This window comes from Pristiophorus japonicus, chromosome 21 (assembly GCF_044704955.1).
Source record: "Pristiophorus japonicus isolate sPriJap1 chromosome 21, sPriJap1.hap1, whole genome shotgun sequence".
Taxonomy (NCBI): domain Eukaryota; kingdom Metazoa; phylum Chordata; class Chondrichthyes; family Pristiophoridae; genus Pristiophorus; species Pristiophorus japonicus.
This window is the reverse complement of record NC_091997.1, coordinates 24,878,146-24,905,109: the sequence shown is the minus strand read 5'-3', so window position 1 is coordinate 24,905,109 and position 26,964 is coordinate 24,878,146. Positions and strand designations below refer to the sequence as shown.

Sequence of the window (26,964 nt, the reverse complement as noted above, 5' to 3'; positions counted from 1 at the left end):
TGAAGCCGAAGGTCTGGCCCATAGATAGGATATGAGTTGGCAAAAATTTGGCAGATGGAGTAAAATGTGGGAAAATGTGGGGTTATCCACTTTGGTCGTAAGAATAAAAAAGCAAACTATTATTTAAATGGAGAGAGACTACAAAATGCTGCGGTACAGAGGGACCTGGGGGTCCTTGTACATGAAACACAAAATGTTAGTGTGCAGGTACAGCAAGTAATCAGGAAGGCAAATGGAATGTTGGCCTTTATTGCAAGGGGGATAGAGTATAAAAGTCGGGAAGTGTTGCTACAATTGTACAGGGTATTGGTGAGGCCACACCTGGACTACTGCGTACAGTTTTAGTCTCCGTATTTAAGGAAGGATATACTTGCATTGGAAGTAGTTTAGAGAAGGTTCACGAGGTTGATTCCTGAGATGAAGGGGTTGTCTTATGAAGAAAAGTTGAGCCGGCTGGGCTTATACTGGGCTTATACTCATTGGAGCTTAGAAGAATGAGAGGTGATCTTACTGAAGCATATAAGATTCTGAGGGGGCTTGACAGGGTGGATGCAGAGAGGATGCTTCCCCTCATGGGGGAATCTAGAACTAGGGGGCATAGTTTCAGAATAAGGGGTTGCCCATTTAAAACTGAGATGAGAAGGAATTTCTTCTCTCAAATGGTCGTGAATCTTTGGAATTCTCTGCCTCAGAGAGCTGTGGAGGCTGGGTCATTGAATATATTTAAGGTGGGGATAGACAGATTTTTGAATGATAGGGGAGTTAAGGGTTATGGGGAGCAGGCAGGAAAGTGGAGCTGAGTCCATTATCAGATCAGCCATGATCTTATTGAATGGCGGAGCAGGCTCGAGGGGCATATAAAGGAGGTTATCTCTCCACCCCCCCCAACCCCCCATCCCCAACCTTCGGTGTGGAATAGGGCACAGAGGGTATGGGTTCAAATCATGAAGAAATTCAAGTGTCACACCAGAAGAAGCAAGGTAGGAGAAAGAAGAAGCACAGAGAAGAAATACTGGATTCGATGGAGAGCACAACATTATCATCATCATAGGCAGTCCCTCGGAATCGAGGAAGAATTGTTTCCAATCCTAAAGTGAGTCCTTTGGTGACTGAACAGTCCAATACGAGAGTCACAGGTGGGACAGACATTCGTCGGGGAAGAGGGTGGGGGGGTGAGACTGATTTGCCGCACGCTCCTTCTGCTGCCTACGCCTGACCTCTTCACGCTCTTGGCGTTGAGATTTGAAGAGCTCAACGCCCTCCCGGATGCACTTTCTCCACCAAGGGCAGTCTTCGGTCAGGGTCTCCCAGGTGTCAGTGGTAATGTCGCACTTTACCAGGGAGGCTTTGAGGGTGTCCTTATAACGTTTCCGCCGCCCACCTTTGGCTCATTTGCCGTGAAGGAGCTCCACATAGAGCAATTGCTTAAGGAGTCTCTTGTCTGGCATGCAAACTATGTGGCCTGCCCAGCGCAGCTGATCGAGTGTGGTCAGTGCTTCAATGCTGGGGATGTTAGCCTGGGCGATGACACTGATGTTGGTGCATCTGTCCTCCCAGGGGCACAACAGCCACCCACTGATGGGAAAGGAAAGCCATGTGGGAACAAACACCAGATTCAGGGACATTTCCTTGGGCCTGGCAGAATAAAGATTATGGCACCAGGCATTTTGTGTTGGAGGCCACTGTTGTCTCTTTGCCAGGTGTAAGTGTTCTGCTGATCTGGGCAGAGGATTGCTGTTCCTGGCCCAGACATTCTTTGTTCTGGGCGTCTATGAAAAATAGCCAATTAGCTGAGGTAGGAGACGGCTGCCAGTGGAACTGTACCAGCAAGGATCAGCGGCTTCAAAGAAAATACAGAACCGGAGTAGGCCTCACTTTGGCCTGCGGTGATGGACTGCAGAAATCATAATCATGCAAAAGAATTTGGACCAGAGTTTTTCTTAATCATTTCCAAATTTTCAGATGTTGACGCTCTGGAAAGATTGAAACTGATGGAAAATTGTAGACAAAACCGATTTCTGTTGGAGAATGTACCAACATTTGGATGATTTTTTTCCGATGTGAGTCAGAGTTATTGTTGTACAGCTCACTTCAAAGCACGGCTTCCCCCCCTCCCCCCCCCCCCACCCCCACCCCCAACCCCTCCACTACCACCATTTCCTTTCCCCCTCATCACCTTCATCATCAAGATGTTCAACTTCTCTGGCACTCTCCGAATCAGCCTTCCTGCTTTGACTCTCCACTCAACACGTCCAAGTGCTGCAGCCCACTTCCGCACCTGCGCAGTGTCCTGCCCTCCTGTCACAACCGTCCTCTTGAAACTCCACTGGCTTGCTTTCAAATCCCCTCCAGGGTTTTACCCCATCCTTGATGTTGTGTATGCAATAACTGTTAGACTGAGTACTGTTTATGTGGTGTATGTAGGCACCTTTGGCGATGATTCCATGAGGCAGGGTATGATACTTGAACTGTGTAGACTGTAGTCCTTTATTTGCAGCTCCTCGAGTGAGGACACCAAGCTGTGAGCTCCCTTTTATACTGGGTTACCTGCAGTGTGCAGGTGACCCTTAGGTCTCCAGCAGCAGCACCTTCTGGTGTACAGGTAAGGTGTGTACAGTGTAAGGGTACATTCAGTGTTACAGACATCACACAACAAACAAGCATGCATATATAACAACACTCCCCCCCCACCCCCAAGCATTTTTAATATCCTTATGGTCATGACCTGGGGAGGTGATCAGTGGTGGGCTATGGGAGGTTGTGGTGAGGGTTGTGTGGTTGCCAGGTGTGACCCCTGTGCTTGAGGCTGGCCTCGTACGTTTCCCCTCCCTCACACACAGTGGGTGTCACTGTTGTGGAATCCCTCGGGGAGGTAGCCACGGCAGCAGTGGGTGGTATGTATACACTGTGATGTGGGTAGTTGTAGAGTGGTGGGCAGGGCCACAGGACTGGTGGGCTCCTTGTCCTCCAATTGGGATGAGGGTCAGGTCATCCCAAGGTTTGCCAGGGAAGCTGGAGGGTATTGGCCTCTCGCTCCTGGTGTTGACCCTCGTGGCCAGGGGTTGCAGGGCTGGTCTGGTGCAGGTTGCCAGTGGTGGTGGCTGTGCTGCCCATTGACTACTGTCCCTGTAGTGGGTCTGCTCCCACTGGCTGTGTGTGTCCTGCAAGGGGGCATCACATTTATTCCAAAGGTCCAAGCTACATGATCAGGTAGCCTGCTGGACTTGGGGGGTCTTCCACAGGGGGATTCCCCTGGCATTTGCATGGTCCCTGTAGAACCCCATGTCCTTTAGCAGTGTCCTACCTGTATACATGACACCTTGGCTCTGATCACACATAGTCGAGCCTACATTATAAATTACAGCATCTGCATCACTTTTGGGTGTCATGGTCTCACCAGACATGGTTACATTAGGCATTTCAAACTCTGTCATAATCATCAAACATAACAAGCTTGTTCTTAACCTTACTTACACAAGCATTCATCTCATTAGTCACATTAGTTACACCAGCATCACAATTCATGGTTACATTATCATGCTTGCACCCTTTTATTGCATCTTTAGCTTTAAATTCCTTGTCCTCATTTAGTTGAAACTGTCCCTTTAAATGTTTTTGGTTACCGTTTGTTGTGTGATATCTGTAACACTGAATGTACCCTTACACTGTATACACCTTACCTGTACACCAGAGGGTGCTGCTGCTGGAGACCCAAGGGTTACCTGCACACTGCAGGTAACCCAGTATAAAAGGGAGCTCACAGCTTGGTGTCCTCACTCTAGGAGCTGCAAATAAAGGACTACAGTCTACACAGTTCAAGTGTCATACCCTGCCTCGTGGAATCATTGCCAAAGGTGCCTACATACACCACATAAACAGTACTCAGTCCAACAGTTATTACATACACAACACCAAGGATGGGGTAAAACCCTGGAGGGGATTTGAAAGCGAGCCAGTGGGAGCCAGTGGGAGCCAGTGGAGTTTCAAGAGGACGGTTGTGACAGGAGGGCAGGACACTGCGCAGGTGCGGAAGTGGGCTGCAGCACTTGGACGTGTTGAGTGGAGAGTCAAAGCAGGGAGGCTGATTCGGAGAGTGCCAGAGAAGTTGAACATCTTGATGGTGAAGGTGATGAGAGGGAAAGGAAATGGTGGTAGTGGAGGGGTAGGGGAGGGGAGGGGGGGGGGGGGGCGGGTGGGGGGAGCCGTGCTTTGAAGCGAGCTGTACAACAATAACTCTGACTCACATCGGAAAAAATTCATCCAAATGTTGGTACATTCCCCAACAGAAATCGGTTTTGTCTACAATTTTCCATCAGTTTCAATCTTTCCAGAGCGTCAACATCTGAAAATTTGGAAATGATTAAGAAAGAATCCGGTCCAAATTCTTTTGCATGATTATGATTTCTGCAGTCCATCACCGCAGGCCAAAGTGAGGCCTACTAGTGATCCCAAAAGTATATACATGACACTCGGTGACCTCCTCCTGTCTGGAATCCCCGCGCACATTCTTTTGGGCCGATTTTGATCAAGGCCTCCTCCCACCCAAGTGCCGCCGATAGCCACCGAGGTACCGGACGGTACTATGGGTGGGATATTCATTGCCGAGATCCCTCGAAGATTGGCGGGTGGCAAATGGGTGACTTACGCCGCCAATCTGGGCGACAGCGGGCGGGAGATCTCATTCTCGGTGGCAGAGGTCAGTTGCGCCACTCGGCCGTCCACTGACGTCAGCGGGCGGTTCCTGGCGGCTTTCTCCTCCCGCCCGCACCAGGCCACCTCGAAAGTGGCACTGGGCGAATCGGCAAGAGCAATGTTGCCGGCTGTCGACGGCAGCGGGTGGCGAGTTGATGAATTTCAGCCCCTTTGTGCCTACAGTGTCAGCTGCGGCTCAGTGGGTAGCTCACTCACCTTTGCGGCCGAAGGTTGTGGGTTCAAGTCCCACTCCAGGGACTTGAGCACACAAAAAAAATCTAGGCTGGCACTCCAGTGCAGTGCTGAGGGAGTGCTGCACTGTCAGAAGTGCCGACTGCTCTCCTGGGTGGATGCAAAAGATCCCATAGCACTATTTCGAAGAAGAGCAGAGGAGTTATCCCCGGTGTCCTAGCCAATATTTATCCTTCAATCAACATAACAAAAACAGATTATCTGGTCATTTATCACATTGCTGTTTGTGGGAGCTTGCTGTGCGCAAATTGGCTGCCGCATTTCCCACATTACAACAGTGACTACAATCCAAAAAGTACTTAATTGGCTCTAAAGCACTTTGAGACATCTGGTGGTAGTGGAAAGGTGCTATATAAATGCAAGTTTTTCTTTCTGACTCGGCACCAGTCTGCTGGTTCCCCCTCTTGGACTCCTGGTCTGCCCATTTCTCTTCTCGCTCTCCCCTTCGAACGTACAAAATTGACTGGCAGGCAGGGAAAGACCAGCTGGCCCATGTTCATGATGGCTGGAGCATCACAAGCTCAACTCTTCCCATCCCCCTTCTCCAGCCCCCCGCTCCCCCCTCCCCGGAGGGCCACCGTGTAATCTCCTGGAAGAGGCATCAAAAAGCAGAGAAAAAAACAGGGCCTGTAAAGGGAAAAATACTGTGGAAAATTCCTCACCAGCCCCCTGAGGCGATCAAAATCAGTCCAGGAGATCACGTGGACCCCGTGTTGTCTATGAAGACATTTGTCTTCCATGTGATATGATCACTGCACTATATGTTGATATTTGAAATTCTCATCCTTGTTTACAAATCCCTCCATGGTCTCACACTTCCTTATCTCTGTAATTTATTTCAGCCCCAAACCACGGCACCCCCCCCCCCTGCCAGGAGATGTCTGCACTCCTCAAATTCTGTCCTCTTGAGCATCCCTGATTATAACTGCTCCACCATCGGTGGCCGTGCTTTCAGCTGCCTGGGCCCTAAGCTCTGGAACTCCCTCACTAAACCTCTCCGCCTCTCTACCTCTCTCTCCTCCCTTAAGACGCTCCTTAAAACCTAACTCTTTGAACAAGCTTTTGGTCACCTGTCGTAATTTCTTCTTCTGTGGCTCGGTGTCAAATTTATTTGTTTTGGCTTATAGCACGCCTGTGAAGCGCCTTGGGACATTTAAGGCTCTATATAAATACAAGCTGTTGATATATGTAGAAGTTTAATATATCGGGACACCACTGTAAATTACATTACACCTCACTGCACTTTCTTCTATTACGAATCGAGCAAAACATTTCAAAAGACAATTTACCCGAGGACAAAGCCCCCTCAGATCAAATAAGTAATGAAACAAAAAATTAGGTAGTGATCTAGCATTTCTGTTAAGTGTTGCATCAAATAATAGGAAATACGATTTTGATGAATCAAGTTCCTGTAGATGACACACTGTACGATTCACAAGTGTGTCTTGTGCTGGCTTGTGGTTGAAGTAATCCTTCTGATCCTGTTTTATGTAAGTGCCTACCATTTTCCAAGTGTAGGCTATGATAGATCACAGACGGGACTTGCTAAATTTGGCTCTGCTTTGATATGTCACTTTGGTCCTACCTTGTTCGATGCATTTGCTGAATTATAATTAAGTGGCATAATATAACTCATTGTCCAGCTCACAAAGCCGGACTATTATCATTATCCTCTATTATCCTTCCAGATAGTGGCATGTTGTTTGGGAGGATTGCGTGCTATGGTAGAAAAATAATTAGCATTTCTACATTTAATTTAATGGCATCTGAAAACTTTTGGAGCTCGGGTAAGAAGAGGAAACGCAATGCCTTTTGGGTTGTCGATACTGCCAGCTCACTTGCTGTAGACTAGAAGCTAGTCTTGGGATATCCCTGGCCCAAGACCGCTCAAAATGGAGGAGATGCATCCGAGAAGGCGCTGAACACTTCGAGTCTCTTCGCCAGGAGCACGCAGAGGCCAAGTACAAATAGCGGAAGAAGCGCACGACAACCCAAGCACCCCACCTACCCACCCGTCTCTCCAACCACCACCTGCCCCACCTGTGACAGAGTCTGTAGGTCCCGCATTGGTCTCATCAACCACCTGAGAACTCATTTTAGTTTGGAAGCAAGTCATCCTTGACTCCGGGGGAATGCCTAAGAGAGAGAGAGAGAGAGAGAAGCTGCTCTCGGCGATATTCGTGATCGAATGCTTAAGATGATCATACGACCTTCCTGTGTCTGCTGTTTGATTGTAGGTTTTAAACAGGTTAAAGCGATTGCTAACCAAGCAGCCGAGAGAATATCATGTGTATGTGTTACATCTGATCCGTTAAAATCACCAATAGTCATTATCTATGAAGGCCGATAAATCCCCAGGGCCTGATGGACTGCATCCCAGAGTACTTAAGGAGGTGGCCTTGGAAATAGCGGATGCATTGACAGTCATTTTTCAACATTCCATAGACTCTGGATCAGTTCCTATGGAGTGGAGGGTAGCCAATGTAACCCCACTTTTTTAAAAAGGAGGGAGAGAAAACAGGGAATTATAGACCGGTCAGCCTGACATCGGTAGTGGGTAAAATGATGGAATCAATTATTAAGGATGTCATAGCAGCGCATTTGGAAAGAGGTGACATGATAGGTCCAAGTCAGCATGGATTTGTGAAAGGGAAATCATGCTTGACAAATCTTCTGGAATTTTTTGAGGATGTTTCCAGTAGAGTGGACAAGGGAGAACCAGTTGATGTGGTGTATTTGGACTTTCAGAAGGCTTTCGACAAGGTCCCACACAAGAGATTAATGTGCAAAGTTAAAGCACATGGGATTGGGGGTAGTGTGCTGACGTGGATTGAGAACTGGTTGGCAGACAGGAAGCAAAGAGTAGGAGTAAATGGGTACTTTTCAGAATGGCAGGCAGTGACTAGTGGGGTATCGCAAGGTTCTGTGCTGGGGCCCCAGCTGTTTACATTGTACATTAATGATTTAGATGAGGGGATTAAATGTAGTATCTCCAAATTTGCGGATGACACTAAGTTGGGTGGCAGTGTGAGCTGTGAGGAGGATGCTATGAGGCTGCAGAGTGACTTGGATAGGTTAGGTGAGTGGGCAAATGCATGGCAGATGAAGTAAAATGTGGATAAATGTGAGGTTATCCACTTTGGTTGTAAAAACAGAGAGACAGACTATTATCTGAATGGTGACAGATTAGGAAAAGGGGAGGTGCAACGAGACCTGGGTGTCATGGTACATCAGTCATTGAAGGTTGGCATGCAGGTACAGCAGGCGGTTAAGAAAGCAAATGGCATGTTGGCCTTCATAGCGAAGGGATTTGAGTACAGGGGCAGGGAGGTGTTGCTACAGTTGTACAGGGCATTGGTGAGGCCACACTTGGAGTATTGTGTGCAGTTTTGGTCTCCTAACTTGAGGAAGGACATTCTTACTATTGAGGGAGTGCAGCGAAGGTTCATCAGACTGATTCCCGGGATGGCGGGACTGACATATCAAGAAAGACTGGATCAACTGGGCTTGTATTCACTGGAGTTCAGAAGAATGAGAGGGGATCTCATAGAAACATTTAAAATTCTGACGGGTTTAGACAGGTTAGATGCAGGAAGAATGTTCCCGATGTTGGGGAAGTCCAGAACCAGGGGTCACAGTCTAAGGATAAGGGGTAAGCCATTTAGGACCGAGATGAGGAGAAACTTCTTCATCCAGAGAGTGGTGAACCTGTGGAATTCTCTACCACAGAAAGTTGTTGAGGCCAATTCACTAAATATATTCAAAAAGGAGTTAGATGTAGTCCTTACTACTCGGGGGATCAAGGGGTATGGCGAGAAAGCAGGAATGGGGTACTGAAGTTGCATGTTCAGCCATGAACTCATTGAATGGTGGTGCAGGTTCGAAGGGCCGAATGGCCTACTCCTGCAGCTATTTTCTATGTTTCTATGTTGTAGAATCGAGGGCTGTTGTGGTAAAATATAGATTCCAGATTTGACGAAGAAACCAATTACACAGATGCAAAAGAGATGATTAAATCCTATGCAGAAATGGATAGCTTTCCTGCAATGATGCACAGGGATAGATTTTCCGAGCTGTTCTCCAACCAGGCACTATTCGGGCAGTGCATTCTTAGCACCACTTTGCTGTTGAAATGCTGACTTGCCTGATTTAGCTTCATCTACATAGGGGGAATTTTAACTTTAAAAAAAAAAAAAAAAATGGGTGGGTTGGGGGCAGTTAAATTATTAAAAATCTGAATCCCGACCGGAACACGCCCCAAAACCGCCCACTTCCGTTTTCCGACTTGTGCCTTTTCGATGGTGGCAAGGCTTTAGGAAGTCAGGAGGTGCCTAGATAGCGAGTGTCATCAGCTTATTGAAGGGTGAGAACATCAAAGCCGACCTTAAATCTCGTCTTTATCTAGTGTTCACGCATGCATTTTCCGGCAGGATTTGTTGAGCAGCAATCAACGTTTCAGAACTTTGGCCAATTTTCTTCTATTGCTAACCCAAGGGAAACCCTTGCTGTTTCAGCAGCTCAGGTTCAATTCTCAAGTCTCTGCTGATCTCAACCAGAGAAGCAGTTTAGGTGCAACAACCAGTTGCAGAATCCACAAGGACAGGGACTGGAAAAATCAGCTGGAATTCCCACTCCCGTTTGCTATCCAGCGGCTGCGACTGGGAAGTGTGCTTGAGTGGATGGGTTGAGGACAAGTTCAGACTGCGCTGTGACCTTGACTTGCATAGCCCGCCCACCTATTTCAGCTGCTGCAAAGGTTGATTGGCTGTAAAGCACTTTGGGACGTCCAAAGGTCAGGAAAGGCACTATATAAATGCAAGTCTTTCTTTCGCCTCCTCCTCCTCTTGAAGTTAAAACAAAATATTCATTCCTGGGATGTGGGCATCGTTGGCAAGGTCCCTAATTCCCATTGAGAAGGTGGTGGTGAGTCGCCGCCTTGAACCGTTGCACATGAAGTGTGGCCACTTGGGTGACGTGCCAGAATACTGCCAGTGCCTTTTAAAGTGTGCAGTAATGTCCGTGTCTTCAGGAGAAGGTGGGAGGAAAGCGGGGGAAATTGGCAAAGGAGAAGAAGCCAGTGTGCTGCCAGACTTTAACATACAGGCAACTTTCGATTATCCGCACACGGATCCAACAGGAAACCATTGGAACAGGATTTAAAATTTCAGCCCGAGAAGGCATCGGGCGGGTGCGTTCGGAGTGCTTTCGGCCCGGGTCGGCATCGGGTTTTAACTTTATAATGTCAATCGCTCAAACAGAGAAATCATTTACCCGGCATAACCCAATCCCCGAGGGATCCGGATAATCGAGAGTTGCCTATGTGTACATACCTAGAACAATACATCAGTGGTGCAAGACATTCCCCAAAAGTCATCAAAATTTACAAAATTACTACACTCTTTCATCTTCAAGAGCAGGGAGGTTGCAGGAAAGTTGTGATTGCACTAGAGAGGGAGCAGAGGAGATTTATGAGGATGCTGCCTGGACTGGAGAATGTTAGCTCTGAGGAAAGATTGGATAGGCTGCGTTTGTTTTCCATGGAACAGAGGAGACTGAGGGGAGACTTGATTGAGATGTATAAAATTATGAGGGGTCTAGGTAGAATGGATAGGAAGGATCTATTTCCCTTAGCAGCGGGGTCAACAACCAGGGGCATAGATTTAAAGTAATTGGTAGGAGGTTTAGAGGGGATTTGAGGGGAAATGTTTTCACCCAGAGGGTGATAGGGGTCTGGAACTCACTGCCTGAAAGGGTGGTAGAGGCAGAAACGCTCATCACATTTTAAAAAGTACTTGGATGTGCACTTGAAGTGCCGTAACCTACAGGGCTACGGACCAAGAGCTGGAAAGTGGAATTAGGCTGGATAGCTCTTTGTCGGCCGATGCGGACATGATGGGCCAAAATGGCCTCCTTTCGTGCTGTAAATTTCTCTGATTTTTTGATTCTTTGACAGGACAGTGCCAAATTGAATAAAATGACAGATTTTGAAAATAATGATTGTGGTACAATGCTTTCAACGTGCTTGTTCCTGTTTGTTCCACTAGGTACTATCTCCCACGAAAATTTTCACGGTGCAGCATTAATGAATACAGCCAGTTTCTACAGGCTGGAGGTGGCATCTGTCTTTTCAATAAGCCTGTCAAGGTAAGCCCTCAGATAAACCGTGAACGTGCTTTGAGTGGCCATGTGACTTGCGACTTTTCTTGAGGGTTGGGGGATATTTTGTATTCATAACCGTCACCAATGCTAAGGATGGAAGGTTTTTACTCTTTTAATCCCATGTCCACCTCAATCAACTGTGGGTCAGATACATCACATGTTGGGTTCAGTTTAGCATCTCCATCACTCATCTATGTATGAGACCTTGCTGTATGAAAATTGGCTGCAGTGTTTGCTTACAATAAGTGACAGCAGTTCAAAATGTAATCTATTATCTGTAAACACTTTGGGTTACCTGGAGGACATGATAACATGTTATATAAATACAAATTTTATTTCCTTCCTTCCATTAGATTAGCCGTAATGTCCCTTCATTTTATCTGTTTCGGCAAGAATATGACATTTATCTTTCTAACACTAGGCATCATTACGGCTTTTCTGACTGAGATTGCCCAGCTAGCGCTAAATTCTGGCCAGTTCCATATGGGCTGCTCATGTCTGTTGGGACCTGGAAAGGGGCTGGTCAGATTTGATTTCACTTGGGACTCGCAGTAGCTGTCAGAATGGGGGGACACTGTCCTGTTTCTTTAGGCTGAATTCCAATCGGAGATCATTGAGGCAAATGAGTAATATGCTACCCAATCTCTTTATGCTTATAGAAATACAGTGCTGTAATTTGCTGAGATGGTAGTAGATGAGCATAAGGTTACATAAGAAATAGGAGCAGGAGTTAGCCATTTGACCCTTCGAGCCTGCTCCACTATTCAATAAGATCATGGCTGATCTGATCATGGATTCCGTTCCACTTCCCTGCCTTGATTGCCTTGATTCCTTTAACATCCAAAAATCTATCAATCTCTGTCTTGAATATACTCAACGACTGAGCCTTCACAGCCCTCTGGGCAGCGAATTCCAAAGATTTACCACCCCCTGAGTGAAGAAATTTCTCCTCATCTCAGTCCTAAATGGCCGACCCCTTATTCTGAGACTGTGACCCCTGGTTCTAGACTCCCCAGCCAGAGGAAACATCCTCCCTGCATCTACCCTGTCAAGCCCTGTAAGAATTTTGTATGTTTCAACTTAAAGACAATTTAATTGATGTCAACAATGTGGCTGTTTGACTTGGCATGAAATTCAGATATTTTGACATTATGTTAGATTTTATCAATAATATTGAGAACTATTGTGTTCACCAATCTTTCGGAGGTCCTGACGGCACTCCAGCTTGTCAGAAGAATAAAAGAGGAAGAACAGTGCACGGGTTGAAGTTCCATTCCATCCAAGATGTCCCCCCCACCCCCCTCCCCCTCACCGCCCTCTCCACCTGCCCAAACCAGCTATAGTAATTTCTGAGTCAACAATCTTGCACTGTACAGCACGTACGTATTAGAATGTTTTATTCAACGGATGTGCTTTAGAAGCACATTGACACTGGGTAAAAAGCTACTTAAGAGATCGAATCACTCGCGGATCCTGTGTTAATGAGATTTGATGACAATTTCCATTAGTTGTGAGCTAAAAGTCTAAAAATGACCCTTTCAACAATTTCCCACAGCTGGTCGACCCTCAGGAATGTGGAAATGGATATGTGGAAATGGGAGAAGAGTGTGACTGTGGTACCGCAGCTGTGAGTAGATTTTTCTCTGTGCAAAATGCAGTGTATGTGGTTCCATATCACATTGTACTGAAGGGTCTCTGCTGTAACCTTGCATGAAATTTGTTTTGCCCCTTGTCATCTAACTTTGCCAGTTTTATTAAGCAAAATGTTGGTTGCTGTAATGTATTTGCTTCATGGGTTCTTTGCTTAAGAATTCATAACAACACATTGCTATTAAGAACAAGTTGGTTTATTAACAAAGGTTTAACAATCACACTACACATTATCAGTTCATCCACTGGGCTCACAACTGCATACCTCATTGTGGATGGCCTAGACCCAACTGATTGGGGTATTATTGAGTCTTGTGAACATCACGTGACTGGCTAAGCCACTTAGAATGCAACAGCTCTACAATTAATTTTGTAAAACATAAAATCAAGTGCCCCCTTATTAAAGGGACACGAGAACCCTCAAATTAACAAATTAAACTTTGGGACATTAAACCAATCAAATTAGAATTCGGTTGCCGGAGGTGATGATGCACTCCAGTCCTTCTGGTGCCCACCTCTCACGGAAGGCCGCGAGCGTACCGGTGGACACTGCGTGCTCCATCTTCAGGAGCAACAGCACTACAACTATTTTTGTAGAAAACAATCAAGTGCCCCCCCTGATTAAAGGGGGGGCGGGTGGTTCACACTCCAAAACTTTTTCAGGTTCCCCCTGTTTTTTTTTCTCCTGAGGGCTCAAAACACACATTATACAAGTGCCCCCTGGCTAAAAGGGAGGGGGGGGGCGTGCACTAAAACCGACAAACTTAAAGAAATTAAACTTTTGACGTGGTTCAAATTAAAATTTGTTTGCCAGGGGTGATGCTGCACTCCAGTCCCTCTGGTGCCCACCTCTCGCAACAGCACTACAAACCTGTGAGCATACTCACAGGTGCATGCATAACAGTTGGAAAACAATGAGCCAAGTAGGATTTAATACAGATTTCACAACAAGTGCAGCACGTCTTTCACTGTCTAGAGCAACGGGGCAGATGCTGTAGCAAATTACAGAGGAAGGCAGACAAAATGGAAAAAGTCAAACTTGGAGGAAGATGATTCCACTCCACTTCATCCCAATGTTGTAAATGTAAAGTAGAGACGAGAGCCCCTTTAATCCAGAGATACGAGAGTGCTTACATGTGGCCAGATTCCCCACTCCAATACGTTATTGTTGGATCTCATCATCCTCAGAGTCCCTTATGACACTGGTACGAGGAACTCATCCAACTGGGTTTGTCAGCCAGAGAGGAACTTCTTATTGCAGATGCACTGACCATTGCCCATGCAGAAAAGATTTACAAGGATGATACCAGAAATACGAGGGTATACATATCAGGAAAGGATGAACAGGCTGGGTCTCTTTTCTCTTGGGGAAAAAAGAAGGCTGGGGGATGACCTAATTAAAATTATGATAGAGTGGATACAGAGAGAATGTTTCCACTTGCGGGGAAGAGCATAACTAGTGGCCATCAATATAAGATAGTCAGCAAGAAATCCAATAGGGAATTCAGAAGAAACTTCTTTACCCAGAGAGTGGTGAGAATGTGGAACTCGCTACCACAGGGAGTGGTTGAAGCGAATAGTATCGATGTATTTAAGGGGAGGCTAGACAAGCATATGAGGAAGAAGGGAATAGAGGGTTATGCTTATAGATTTAGATAGGAAAGACGGGAGGAGGCTCGAGTGGAGCATAAACGCCGGCATGGACTGGTTGGGCCGAATGGCCTGTTTCTGTGCCATTTATCCGATGTAATCCTGTGTAATTTCACAAAACAAATGAGCTTTAATTGTTGCAGTCCAAAGGGTTAGGTTGAGGACACATTTCAGCAGCCTGATTTCTGACCCAGGCCTCACGACACAAGGAATGCAGATTTGGTTGTCATGGAACCACAACCCCGATTTTCCATCCTCTAACTTACCTGGACAGAAAGTCAGATGCAGCAGGCTCAGCTATGTCTGACCAGCAGTCCCTGTTCCTCACTGGGCAAGCCCAATGGAAGAATCAGCCCTCTGTCATCCATGGACATAAAGCTGTGAATCATGTACCTTCTCCCATAGCCAAGTTTGCTGATGATACAAAGATGGGAGGAAAAGCAATGTGTGAGGAGGACACAAAAAATCTGCAAAAGGATATAGACATGCTAAGTGAGTGGGCAAAAATTTGGCAGATGGAGTACAATGTTGGAAAGTGTGAGGTCATGCACTTTGGCAGAAAAAAATCAAAGAGCAAATTATTATTTAAATGGAGCGAGATTGCAAAGTGCTGCAGTACAGCGGGACCTGGGGGTACTTGTGCAAGAAACACAAAAGGTTAGTATGCAGGTACAGCAAGTGATCAGGAAGGCCAATGGAATCTTGGCCTTTATCGCAAAGGGGATGGAGTATAAAAGCAGGGAAGTCTCGCTACAGTTGTACAGGGTATTGGTGAAGCCACACCTGGAATACTGTGTGCAGTTTTAGTTTCCATATTTACGAAAGGATATACTTGCTTTGGAGGTAGTTCAGAGAAGGTTCACTAGGTTGATTCCGGAGATGAGGGAGTTGACTTATGAGGAAAGGTTGAGTAGGTTGAGCCTCTACTCATTGGAATTCAGAAGAATGAGAGGTGATCTTATTGAAATGTATAAGATTATGAGGGGGCTTGACAAGGTGGATGCAGAAAGGATGTTTCCACTGATGGGGGAGACTAGAACTAGAGGGCATAATCTTAGAATAAAGGGCCATCCATTTAAAACTGAGATGAGGAGAAATTTCTTCTCTGACGGTTATGAATCTGTGGAATTCACTGCCTCAGAGAGCTGTGGAAGCTGGGACATTGAATAAATTTAAGACAGAAATAGACAGTTTCTTAAACGATAATGGGTTATGGGGAGCGGGCAGGGAGGTGGACCTGAATCCATGATCGTATTAAATGGTGGAGTAGACTCAAGGGGCCGTATGGCCTACTCCTGCTCCTATTTCTTATGTTCTCTCTTTGTACCAAATGCACCATTTACATGCAGCTTACTTGAGGCCTCAATTGTTCTGGCTCACTGTTGTGTTGTATGATCACAGCAAAGCTCATGTGCCATTGTCACCTCCACCAATTTCTATCCCAGCAGAATCAGACTTAGCAAGTCAAGTGTGCCCCCCCCCCATCTTTAAGAAACTAAGTTGTAATAAATCTGCAATAAGTCTAATTTTGGTTAAGTCTGTAGTTGAGAAAGTGCTTCTATTAAATCAGTGGCCATTACGTGCATTGATGACGAATTTATTTAATTTCATGCAGGAATGCAGCATTGCAGGCGATCAGTGCTGCAAGAAGTGTACTCTGACCCACAATGTGATGTGTAGTAATGGACTATGCTGTAGAGGTTGTCAGGTAAGATGGCTGCTTCTCTCGTACAACTTGATCTAACAATTATTTTTTTTTATTCGTTCACGGGATGTGGGCATCGCAGACAAGGCCGGCATTTATTGCCCATCCGAATTGCCCTTGAGAAGGTGGTGGTGAGCCACCGCCTTGAACCGCTGCAGTCCGTGTGGTGAATGTGCTCCCACAGTGCTGTTATGTACAACTGAGTGGCTTGCTAGGCCATTTCAGAGAGCAGTAAAGAGTCAGCCATATTGCTGTGGGTCTGGAGTCACATATATACCAGACCGGGTAAGGGCGGCAGATTTCCTTCCCTAAAGGACATTAGTGAACCAGATGAGTTTTTATGACAGTCCGGTAGTTTCATGGTCACCATTACAGATACTAGCTTTTTATTCCAGATTTATTTCATTAACTGAATTTATATTCCCCAGCTGCCATGATGGGATTTGAACTCTTGTCTCCGGAGTATTAGTCCAGGTCTCTGGATTACTGGTCCAGTAACAAAGACATTCACCTCTGGCCCCGTAGAAAGCAGTCCACAAAGATCTTGTGATCTCTGTGGTGAGATGTTTGGCTTTTTCGATGATCAGTTGATAATCAATGTGCTGTAGTAGGAATCCTGTGTCATCTGCGGTGACATCGACAAGGTGTCTGAGCAGCCAGTCACAATGCAGACATCAAAGCGGGAAGTGACGAAGCACCTTTTATTCTGACTTTGTAAAAATGTTATAGAGAGCAAAACAAAGATTGGGACTCTCGCATAGGGAAAAAGTTCACCTGAAATAAATATGAACAAACTGTGAAAAAATATATTTTTTTTAAAGTTTCTTTAAAAAAAATGTTTTTTATTAAAATGGAGAAATTTGTCACTCCACAAAATAAAAATTTGTTTTTTAGGACCATAATGTTTGTTTAGCCATTAAAACCTCCTGTTACACCTAATCCAAAGGGCTATAACTTTTAATGGGGTATTTAACAGCGATATTACCGTGGAAGAGACAGAGTTTTGGTCAGTTTCACTGATTTCCCAGTTTACACCGATTGCCGGGTATGGGAGGCGAGGATAGGAGGGTGGTGGGGGGGGAGGGGTAGGGTGGGCGTGAGGATAGGAGGGTGGGGGGGGATAGGAGGTTGGGGGGTGGAGGGGAGGGGGATAGGAGGGTGGGGGGGAAGGAGAGGGGGATAGGAGGGTGGAGGGGAGGGGGATAGGAGGGTGGAGGGGAGGGGGATAAGAGGGTGGAGGGGAGGATGGGGTAGGAGGGTGGAGAGGATGGGATAGGAGGGTGGAGGGGATGGGATAGGAGGGTGGAGGGGATGGGATAGGAGGGTGGGGGGGATGGGATAGGAGGGGGGAGGGGATGGAGATAGAGATAGGAGGCTGGGAGGGGAGGAGATAGGAGGAGGGGGAGGAGGAGGGGGATAGGAGGGTGGGGTGAGGGGGTATAAGAGGGGGGTATAGGAGGGTGGGGGGGGTATAGGAGGGTGGGGGGATGGGGGATAGGAGGGTGGGGAGGATGGGATGTGGGGGGATAGGAGGGTGGAGGGGAGGGGGGATAGGAGGGTGGGGGGGAGGGGGGATAGGAGGGTGTGGGGGATGGGATGTGGGGGGATAGGAGGGAGGGGGGATAGGAGGGTGGGGGGGAGGTGGATAGGAGGGTGGGGGGGAGGGGGGATAGGAGGGTGCGGGGGGAGGGGGGATAGAAGGGTGGGGGTGTGGGAGGGGGCTATAGGAGGGTGGGGGGAGGGGGGATAGAAGGGTGGGGGTGTGGGAGGGGGCTATAGGAGGGTGGGGGGAGGGGGTTACGAGGGCGGGGGTGTGGGAGCGGGCTCTCGGAGGGTGGGGGGAGGGGGGATAGGGGGATAGGAGGGTGGGGGTGTGGGAGGCGGGGGGGGGTCGGGCACAGTGCTGCCAGTGTCGGAGCAGTGAATGACTGACCACCACGTCAGGATTCCCACAATGGGACACGCACGCGCTACATCCTGAAGTTGTGCTCAGTTTCAAAGGGGTAATAATGACTAACGCTGTTTGTTTGCTGTTATTATCCACCACAAATTCCAGGCCAAAAAGAAAGACTTGGATTTATATAGCACCTTTCACGACCACTGGACGTCTCAAAGTGCTTTACAGCCAATGAAGTACTTTTGGAGTGTAGTCACTGTTGTAATGTGGGAAACGCAGCAGCCAATTTGCACACAGCAAGCTCCCACAAACAGCAATGTGATAATGACCAGATAATCTGTTTTAAGTGATATTGATTGAGGGATAAATATTGGCCAGGACACCAGTGAGAACCCTGCTGCTGTTCTTCGAAATAGCGTCGCAGGATCTTTTACATCCAACTGAGAGAGCAGATGGAGCCTCGGTTTAATGTCTCGTCTGAAAGACGGCACCTCCAACAGTGCAGCACTCCTTCAGCATCGTACTGGAGTGTCAGCCTAGATTTTTTTTTGTGCTCAAGACCCTGGAGTGGGACTTGAACCCATAGCAAGAGTGCTACCCACCGAGCCACACTGACTGCACCTTTACCTTCTCCACCAACATGAAGTCTACTGCTGAGAATTTCAGGAGTATTCATTGTTTGCTCCTGTCAGTATTTGGTTTCATGGATATTTGGGTGAAGTCTGAGCTGGGATTTAGGTTTAAAAAAAACAAGCAAGGAAGGGCAGGAGAGAACCATTTGTCCATGAAACTTGCCCCATCCAGACATGGTGCAGCTCACATGCACCGTTAACCTACGCCCCCCCCCCCCCCCAAGGGAAAAAACACACTGAGGCAATCAAGTGAGCTCCAGGAAACTGCCCTTACCTTGTACAATTCGAGCTGCCCTCTTTTCGCAAGAGTTTAAAGGTTGTTAAATTTAGGTCCTGGTTAATGCTTCCTTCAAGTAGGTAACAGCAGCTGGTAATCAGTTCCAATGCACTGCACTCCTATTAGGGGTTTTTATAAAAATGTATTGTCAAACAGCCCTCGAGTTCATTTATATTCAGTAAAGCGTGCGCCTTGTTCCCAGAAATGTTTCCCTGCAGCTAATGAAACAAGCAAGCTTCCAAACACTTTGAAGAAGTCCGGAGGGCAGAATGAAGTGGCTGAGGACTATAGTGCTTGCTACTACAGCAAACAAGTGAACGGCCTTTGAATAAAACCGAGTTGGAGTTGTACAATTTCTGGGGGTTGGAGTGGGAGAAGACTGTACGATACATAATGTGCTCTTCCTAGCATAATCCAAGGCTTTCTGTTCTAATTAAATGGCCAGTATTGCAACACCCCGAGGCAGTGATCACAACGCAGTGCCTCTCTTTCCCCGTATTGGTCCTGAATTTCGATGGCTTAGCCATTCAAAAAATTCTTTTTGCAGTAAAATTAATAATTTTTGGTTATGTGCTCTATATAATAATAAAGTGAGACCCATTGCATGTGACATAATTCTATCAGACAGGCTCCACATCATTTGGCTCCCCAGTCAGTAGATCTCAATGGGTCCCAGACCTTTCAGGCTACACTAAACACATCACGGTCTCATTAGCATTAACAGTGGTTCTTCCACAAATGGGAACCCAAAGCCCAATTCCAGCTTGATTTCCCTGCCTATAACGAAGCCTTGACTCTGCCTTTTTTTCCCAGTACGAATCGCGGGGTGTGATTTGCAGGCAGGCAGTGAATGATTGTGACATCGCAGAGACCTGCTCAGGGGACGCCAGCCAGGTAGGAGAGTTTCTTGTTTGTTCATCACAGCAATGACACGTGCAAGTGATGATAACATGTCATACGGGGTAGGAAATTTCGGAGCGAGATGAGGAGAAATGTTTTCACTCAGAGGGTGGTGAACCTGTGGAATTCTCTACCACAGAAGGCTGTGGAGGCCAAGTCACTGAATATATTTAAGAAGGAGATAGATTTCTAGACACAAAAGACATCAAGGGGTATTGGGGAGAAAGCGGGGATATGGTGTTGAGATAGAGGATCAGCCATGATCATATTGAATGGGTGCAGACTCGAAGGTCTCCTATTTTCTATGTCTCTATGTCACCATGTTGTATGTAAGCAAACAGAAAAAGATTTGCCAATTACCTTTTCAGGAAGACACCTCCCCTTTGTTGTTTCGTGTGACGGGAAAACCTTATTATGGGTTGTCTAGTTTGGCTCTCCATTCGATGGCCTCCCGAGTGGAGAATGAGGAGCCTCCGGCAGCAGATCTCAGTGGGCAGGTTGATGTGACATGTTCCGTGGTCTGGGTCTCGTGGCAACAGTTGAACTTCAGGCCGTCACTCACCTTCCACGTGTGGAGCAGGAGGCCCGTGCGGATTGGGTTGAGCGCTGTCCGCTGACTGCGAGGGAGGTCAAAGCCGGGACCTCTGCTGTGGGGTTAGTTGTCGAGGTGTTTGTTCCGTGTGTTGCCTGCGCCCCACGATTCCGTCCAGCTGGATAGCGTGTCGATCGATACCGGCTGCTATTTTCCAGAATGGCCGGTGCCATTTTAAGCGCTTTCGCGATGGGTTTTTCAATTTTTTTTCCCCCCCCACCTCACGGAGCACGGCGGCGTCGCAGCAAATGGCAGGCGGGGTAATGGTGGACTGACCGGGAGACACACCGGTGGAGTGGGCTCGAACGTCCCTGACACCATCCTCATGGCAGTGTTTATCTGCACGGCCACGATCTTTGTTTGGTGGCTGCAGGACCATGAGGCAGAGCAGACTAGGGCCTCTATATTTGTAATGGACAATGGTAATTTTAATGGTGTTATATATGTGGACGTATTTACCCTGTACAGCCACCAGAGGGCTCATTCCCCGGATTCCGAAGGGATCCCATAATCTCTTGGGAGCACAGGTATTTAAGAAGGCTTCACAGGTTGGAGAGGCACTCTGGAGGCCTGCAATAAAAGACTAAGGTCACACTTTACTTTGAGCTCTCAATGTTCAGTCTGACTCTTTCTCCATACACAACAATGGACATTTGCATGCATTCCTTCCTCTGTTGAGCAATGTGATTACAAGGCAGTGAATAGCATTGTACTTATGCAGATCAGGGAAAACAAGTATTCGGGTCCTGATCTCAGGCCTGTTCTCTAGGTTTAGGCATGAAAAGACAGGAGGCCAGGCCAACCAAACCTGTTCCTATCATGTATCACCTACCCTGCTGTGCTCTTCGCTCTGCCTATTTCATCTCCCGAGGGAAGGTTTTGTATAAGCATTCTCTGATCGCCAACATTCATGAAGCAATTTCCACTATTCAACCCTAGTCTACTGCAGTCCACAGACAGCCCACTTGCTTGATCACCAAAGCAACAGCTTGCAATTGTATAGTTCAGTTTGAACCTCACTTATCAGGAACCCTCGTGACCTGGCCTGTTCCGAATGAGGGATATTTCCGGATAAGGGGAGGCGTTTTCAGTATGTGTGTGCGCTGACTGGCTAGACTGACAGTCAGTCAATCAGTCAGTCAGTGAGGTGTTGGCAGGCCCTGAGGTGTTGCTTCCGAAGTTGGGTAAATTTATTTTACATTGATATTTTTCGAGGATTTTGATGGTCGCGTTATACGCATGCGCCACCCGGCGGCCGGGAATGGTCCCGAACGAGGGGTGGTTCCCGATAAGGGAGCCCTGGATAAGAGAGATTCAATCTGTATATAAAAACAGCAAATGTTGGAAATCTCAGCGGGTCAGGCAGCATCTGTGGAGAGAAACAGAGTTAACGTTTCGGCTCTGTGACCCTTCGTCAGAACTGGAAAAGATTGAGATGTAACAGATTCTTAAGGAAGTGCGGGGGCAGTGAAAGGGGGAGGGGAGGAAAGAACAAAAGGAAAGGTCTGTGATAGGGTGGAAGGTAGGAGAGATTAGAGAGACAAAAGGGATAATGGGCAAAAGTGAGATGGTAATGGCACAAGTTAGGAAACATAGGATGAGTCTCGATGGGGTGTGAATGGCAGAATCATCACCAACTGCCGTGGGAAAGAGAGATAAAAAGGGAGGAACGGGAGAGAGATATGGGCAGAGGTTCTGGTCTGAAATTGTTGACCTCGTGCCTTTAACAGAGAAAACACCCCAAGGCACAGCACAGAGGGTGGAGGGAATATAATAAAGAAGGAATGTGACAGGACATAGTGACAGAGTTAGGGGACATAACTGAACACTTGATTGAAAAGACAGGTTTTGAGATGGTTTTTAAAGGTGAGAGGGAATGGAGAAGCAAACGGGCTTAGGGAAGGAAGAAAGTACCAAAGAAAAGAAAGACTTGCATTTATACAGCGCCTTTCACGACCACCGGACGTCTCAAAGCGCTTTACAGCCAATGGAGTACTTTTTGGAGTGTAGTCACTGTTGTAATGTGGGAAACGCGGCAGCCAATTTGCGCACAGCAAGCTCCCACAAACAGCAATGTGATAATGACCAGATAATCTGTTTTGGTGATGTTGATTGAGGGATAAATATTGGCCCCAGAACACCTGCTCTTCTTCGAAATAGTGCCATGGGATCTTTTACGTCCACCTGAGAGAGCAGGCGGGGTCTCGGTCGGAAGACGGCACCCGCGACAGTGCAGCACTCCCTCAGCACTGCACTGGGAGTATCAGCCTAGATTTTTCTTTTTGTGCTCAAGTCTCTGGAGCGGGAACCCACAACCTTCTGACTCCGAGGCGTGGGTGCTGCCCATTGGGCCACTGTTGGGATGGGGGTGTGGGGGAATGCCTAAAAGGCCAGAGTCAGAGGACTAAAGGGTATGGGAAGGGATACAAGACTGGAAGAGACTGCAGAGATAGGTTGGAGCAAAGTCATGAAAGACTTGGAGACAAGGCCTTGAAATTAAGGTTGGGGGACTGTGCAGGTCAGTAGTCTATACTTATCCTCATGACTTGCAATCCCGTTCCCAACCAAATATCTATCTGGGACAACTACTTTTGCTGCCCTACATATACACTGCCCCATGGAGGAAGAAGAAAAGTAATTTTACTTGAGTCCTTTAATTTTAAATCACAATATTTTAATTCTGCACTGTCACTCCAAGCCAACTTACATTTTTTTTAATTCGTTCTTGGGATGTGTGGCATCTCTGGCAAGGCCAGCATTTATTGCCCATCCCTAATTGCTCTTGAGAAGGTGGTGGTGAGCCGCCGCCTTGAACCGCTGCAGTCCGTGTGGTAAAGGTGCTCCCACAGTGCTGTTAGGGAGGGAGTTCCAGGATTTTGAACTTGCGATGATGAAGGAACGACGATATATTTCCAAGTCGGGATGGTGTGTGACTTGGAGGGGAGGTGATTGTGTTCCCATGCACCTGCTGCCCTTGTCCTTCTAGGTGGTAGAGATCACGGGTTTGGGAGGTGCTGCCGAAGAAGCCTTGGCGAGTTGCTGCAGTGCATCTTGTATATTTATCATCTATACCTCTGGATATTTTAAAGACATTGTGTCCACCCCTCCATCTTTTCTCCAGTGAAAACAAGTTCAGCTTCTCAAATCTTTCCTTATAACTTCCTTGGGCTCACCAGCAGTATCGAAGAGACTCCAAATTACATTGAAATACTCTGCAGTACTCCTGTGACCTATATACTGGGTAATTTAATGAGTCTGGACACTTACCTAGATGGAGAAAATGTGAAGATTATTCATGAGAATGATGTGCATGCAGAGAGGCAAAAGGGCGATTAAAGAAGCTTTCTGCCCTGTCTATGTGATAAGAATATTGCTGTCTCGAGTAGTAATACCTTCCATCTATCGAACTCCTAACTGTTCATTCTTCAGGGCAGAGTGGGGGAGAAAGAATCACGTTCATTAAATCTGTGAAATCTCGATAGCAATATAAAAAATGGCTGAATTGATGTTGTGCTTTATCTCTCTCCAGTGCCCTTGGAATGTTCACAAACTGGATGGCTACTATTGTGACAATGAACAGGTAATATGCATTGTTTCTACAGCACAATAACACCAAACTTTCAGCTCCTTTTCGATTTCCAATTTTCTTTTTCTGAAGCCATTCACTCAATCTTGTTGGGGTTATCGTTCCATGAGCAACAGCGGCTTCCTATATACCTCTTAAATGACTCTTCTTCATGTTTAGGTTCCTCTGCTAAAATTCATTTGTCTTGAAAATATTCATGTTTACTCAAAGATGTTGTTTGGGTTTTTGGTCATATTTTCCCTCCTTTTACCACTAATACTCTGTCCGTCCCTTTCCTCCCGATGTTACGTCGGGGATTCCAAGCACACCTACACCTAGCCGCAGACCTGTGGCCTCAACCACGCTTTCTTCCCTGTGGAGAAGGTCAAGGGCTCGGAAGGGAAAGAGGAGAGGAGCTCGGGTGGATGAGGAGAGAAGATTGGAGGGAATCGGAGGGGGGGAGAGGACAGGGGATCGGAGGGGGGGGGGGAGAGGACAGGGGTTCAGAGTGGTGGGGGGGGGGGGAGAGGACAAGGGATCGGAGGGGGGGGGGGAGAGGACAGGAGATCGGAGGGGGGGGAGAGGACAGGGGATCGGAGGGGGGGTGGAGAAGACAGGATCGGAGGGGGGTGGGTAGAGGACGGGATCGGAGGAGGGGGGAGAGGACAGGGGATCGGAGGGGGGGGGAGAGAACGGGATCGGAGGAGGGGGGAGAGAACGGGATCGGAGGAGGGGGGAGAGAACGGGATCGGAGGGGGGGGGAAGAGAACGGGATCGGAGGGTGGGGGAGAGGACAGGGGATCGGAGGGGTGGGGGAGAGGACAGGGGATCGGAGGGGGGGGGAGAGGACGGGCGATCAGAGGGGGGGGGGAAAAGGACGGGGGATCGGAGGGGGGGAGAGAGGACAGGGGATCGGGGGGGGGGGGGAGAAGACGGGATCAGAGGGGGGGGAGGGGGATCGAAGGGGGGGGGGAGAGGACGGGGGATCGGAGGGGGGGGAGAGGACAGGGGATCGGAGGGGGGGGGAGAGGACGGGCGATCAGAGGGGGGGGGGAAAAGGACGGGGGATCGGAGGGGGGGAGAGAGGACAGGGGATCGGGGGGGGGGGGGAGAGGACGGGATCAGAGGGGGGGAGGGGGATCGAAGGGGGGGGGGGGAGAGGACGGGGGATTGGAGGGGGGGGAGAGGACGGGGGATCGGAGGGGGGGTGAGGACAGGGGATCGGAGGGGGGGGAAGAGGACAGGGGATCGGAGGGGGGGTGAAGAGGACAGGGGATCGGAGGGGGGGGGGAAAGAGGACAGGGGATCGGAGGGGGGGGAAGAGGACAAGGGATCGGAGGGGGGGGGGAAGAGGACAGGGGATCGGAGGGGGGGGTGAGGACAGGGGATCGGGGGGGAGCAGAGGACAGAGGATTGGAGGGGGGGAGAGGACAGGGGATCGGAGAGGGGGAGAGGACAGGGGATCGGAGGGGGGGGGAAGAGGACAGGGGTTCGGAGAGAGAGAGGACAGGGGATCGGATGGGGGGGGGAGAGGACAGGGGATCGGAGGGGGGGGAGTTGGGGGAGGGGAGATGGGTTCGGAGGGGGGAGGGGAGATGGGTTCGGAGGGGGGAGGGGAGATGGGTTCGGAGGGGGGAGGGGAGATGGGTTCGGAGGGGGGAGGGGAGATGGGATCGGAGGGGGGAGAGGAGATGGGAATCGGAGGGGGGAGAGGACAGTGGATCGGAGGGGGAGGCGGAGGGGAGAAGGGATCGGATGGGGGGAAAAGAGAGAAGGTCAGGCGCTCGGTTGGGGGGGGGGGGGGGCGGCGAGGCGGGGCCCGGGAGGGAGAGGATCAGGAACTTGTTTCTTAAAGGTGTAGTCTTGATCCTGGTCCCTTCATTCTGAATTAAAGAATTTTTAACACTTAAAAAGTATAAAACGAACTAACCCATTAATGAGAGTATAAAGTCTTTTCTTTTACCAGCTGAGGACAACTATAATTACAATTGCAGAATACTAGATAACAGAGGATCTTCACAAAGCTAACTACATTTCCACTTTCTGTAGGCTGCCTGCCAAGACTGATACAAATACACATTACAGGGTTGTCTACAACTGGCAGGATCAAATTACACATTCCAGACAAACTGTTGGCCGTGTCTTGTCCTCCACGGGGACCAATCAGGAATATGGTCCAACCCACTTGTGTTGCAAATAAACACAGCACACCTGCTAATAGCCTTTAATTAGTTGCCTTTGATGCTAATTTTGGATCCTGGAAGCTGATGCAGTTTCGGCTGTCATGCAACATACAGTTGGTGTCATTGTCATGTGACACGCTCGTTGATTGTAATTGGTGCCCACTCTGGTGCTGGGTGCCAACTGGAAAATGCCTGAGCCAGAAAATACAAATCCGGTTCCTGCTGTGCATCCATCTGGCACTAAGTTTACAGAGGCTTGGGGCCCTCCCGGTTGTCATGCAGACTGATCTGAATGCACACCTCTACGATTCCATATGGCATCGCTCACTGAAACTCCTGTAGATAACAGCAACAGAGAGGCTTCCTGCCAGGAAGGGCGAGCTCCAATCGCAGGTCTCCACAGGGCCATAGGAGATTTCGAAGTTATTTTGAACACTGCTTATGGGGCAGGGTATTTTACATTGAAAATGCTTCTCCTGCTACAGTTTCATCCTTTTGTATTTTGTATCTCTATCTCTGTAAGCTCCCTCAGCTTCAACACCACCCACCCCCCCCCCCCCCCCCCGAGATGTCTGCGCTCCTCTGATTCAGGCCTCTTGAGCATCGCTGATTATAATCGCTCAACCACCTGCTGCCGTGCCTTCAGTTGCCAGGCCCTGGAATTCCCTCCCTAAATCTCTCCGCCTCTTTATCTCTCTTTCCTCCTTTAAGACGCTCCTTAAAACCTACCTCTTTGACCAAGCATCTGCCCTAATATCTCCTTGTGTGGCTTGGTGTCAAATTTTGTTTTATAATGCTCCTGTGAAGTGC

At 48.1% G+C, this 26,964-nt stretch overlaps 1 protein-coding gene across 1 annotated transcript in view; it reads left to right on the top strand.

Moving 5' to 3' along the window:
* The window catches only part of adam11 (ADAM metallopeptidase domain 11), a 192,240-nt gene that overhangs the window by 143,533 nt on the left and 21,743 nt on the right, over nt 1–26,964 (top strand). Inside the window, exons 16-20 of the mRNA XM_070863906.1 lie at nt 10,989–11,088; nt 12,659–12,730; nt 16,019–16,111; nt 19,728–19,808; nt 23,936–23,986. Of these exons, the coding sequence (XP_070720007.1) occupies nt 10,989–11,088; nt 12,659–12,730; nt 16,019–16,111; nt 19,728–19,808; nt 23,936–23,986 (397 nt within the window). The remainder of the gene's footprint in view (nt 1–10,988; nt 11,089–12,658; nt 12,731–16,018; nt 16,112–19,727; nt 19,809–23,935; nt 23,987–26,964) is intronic.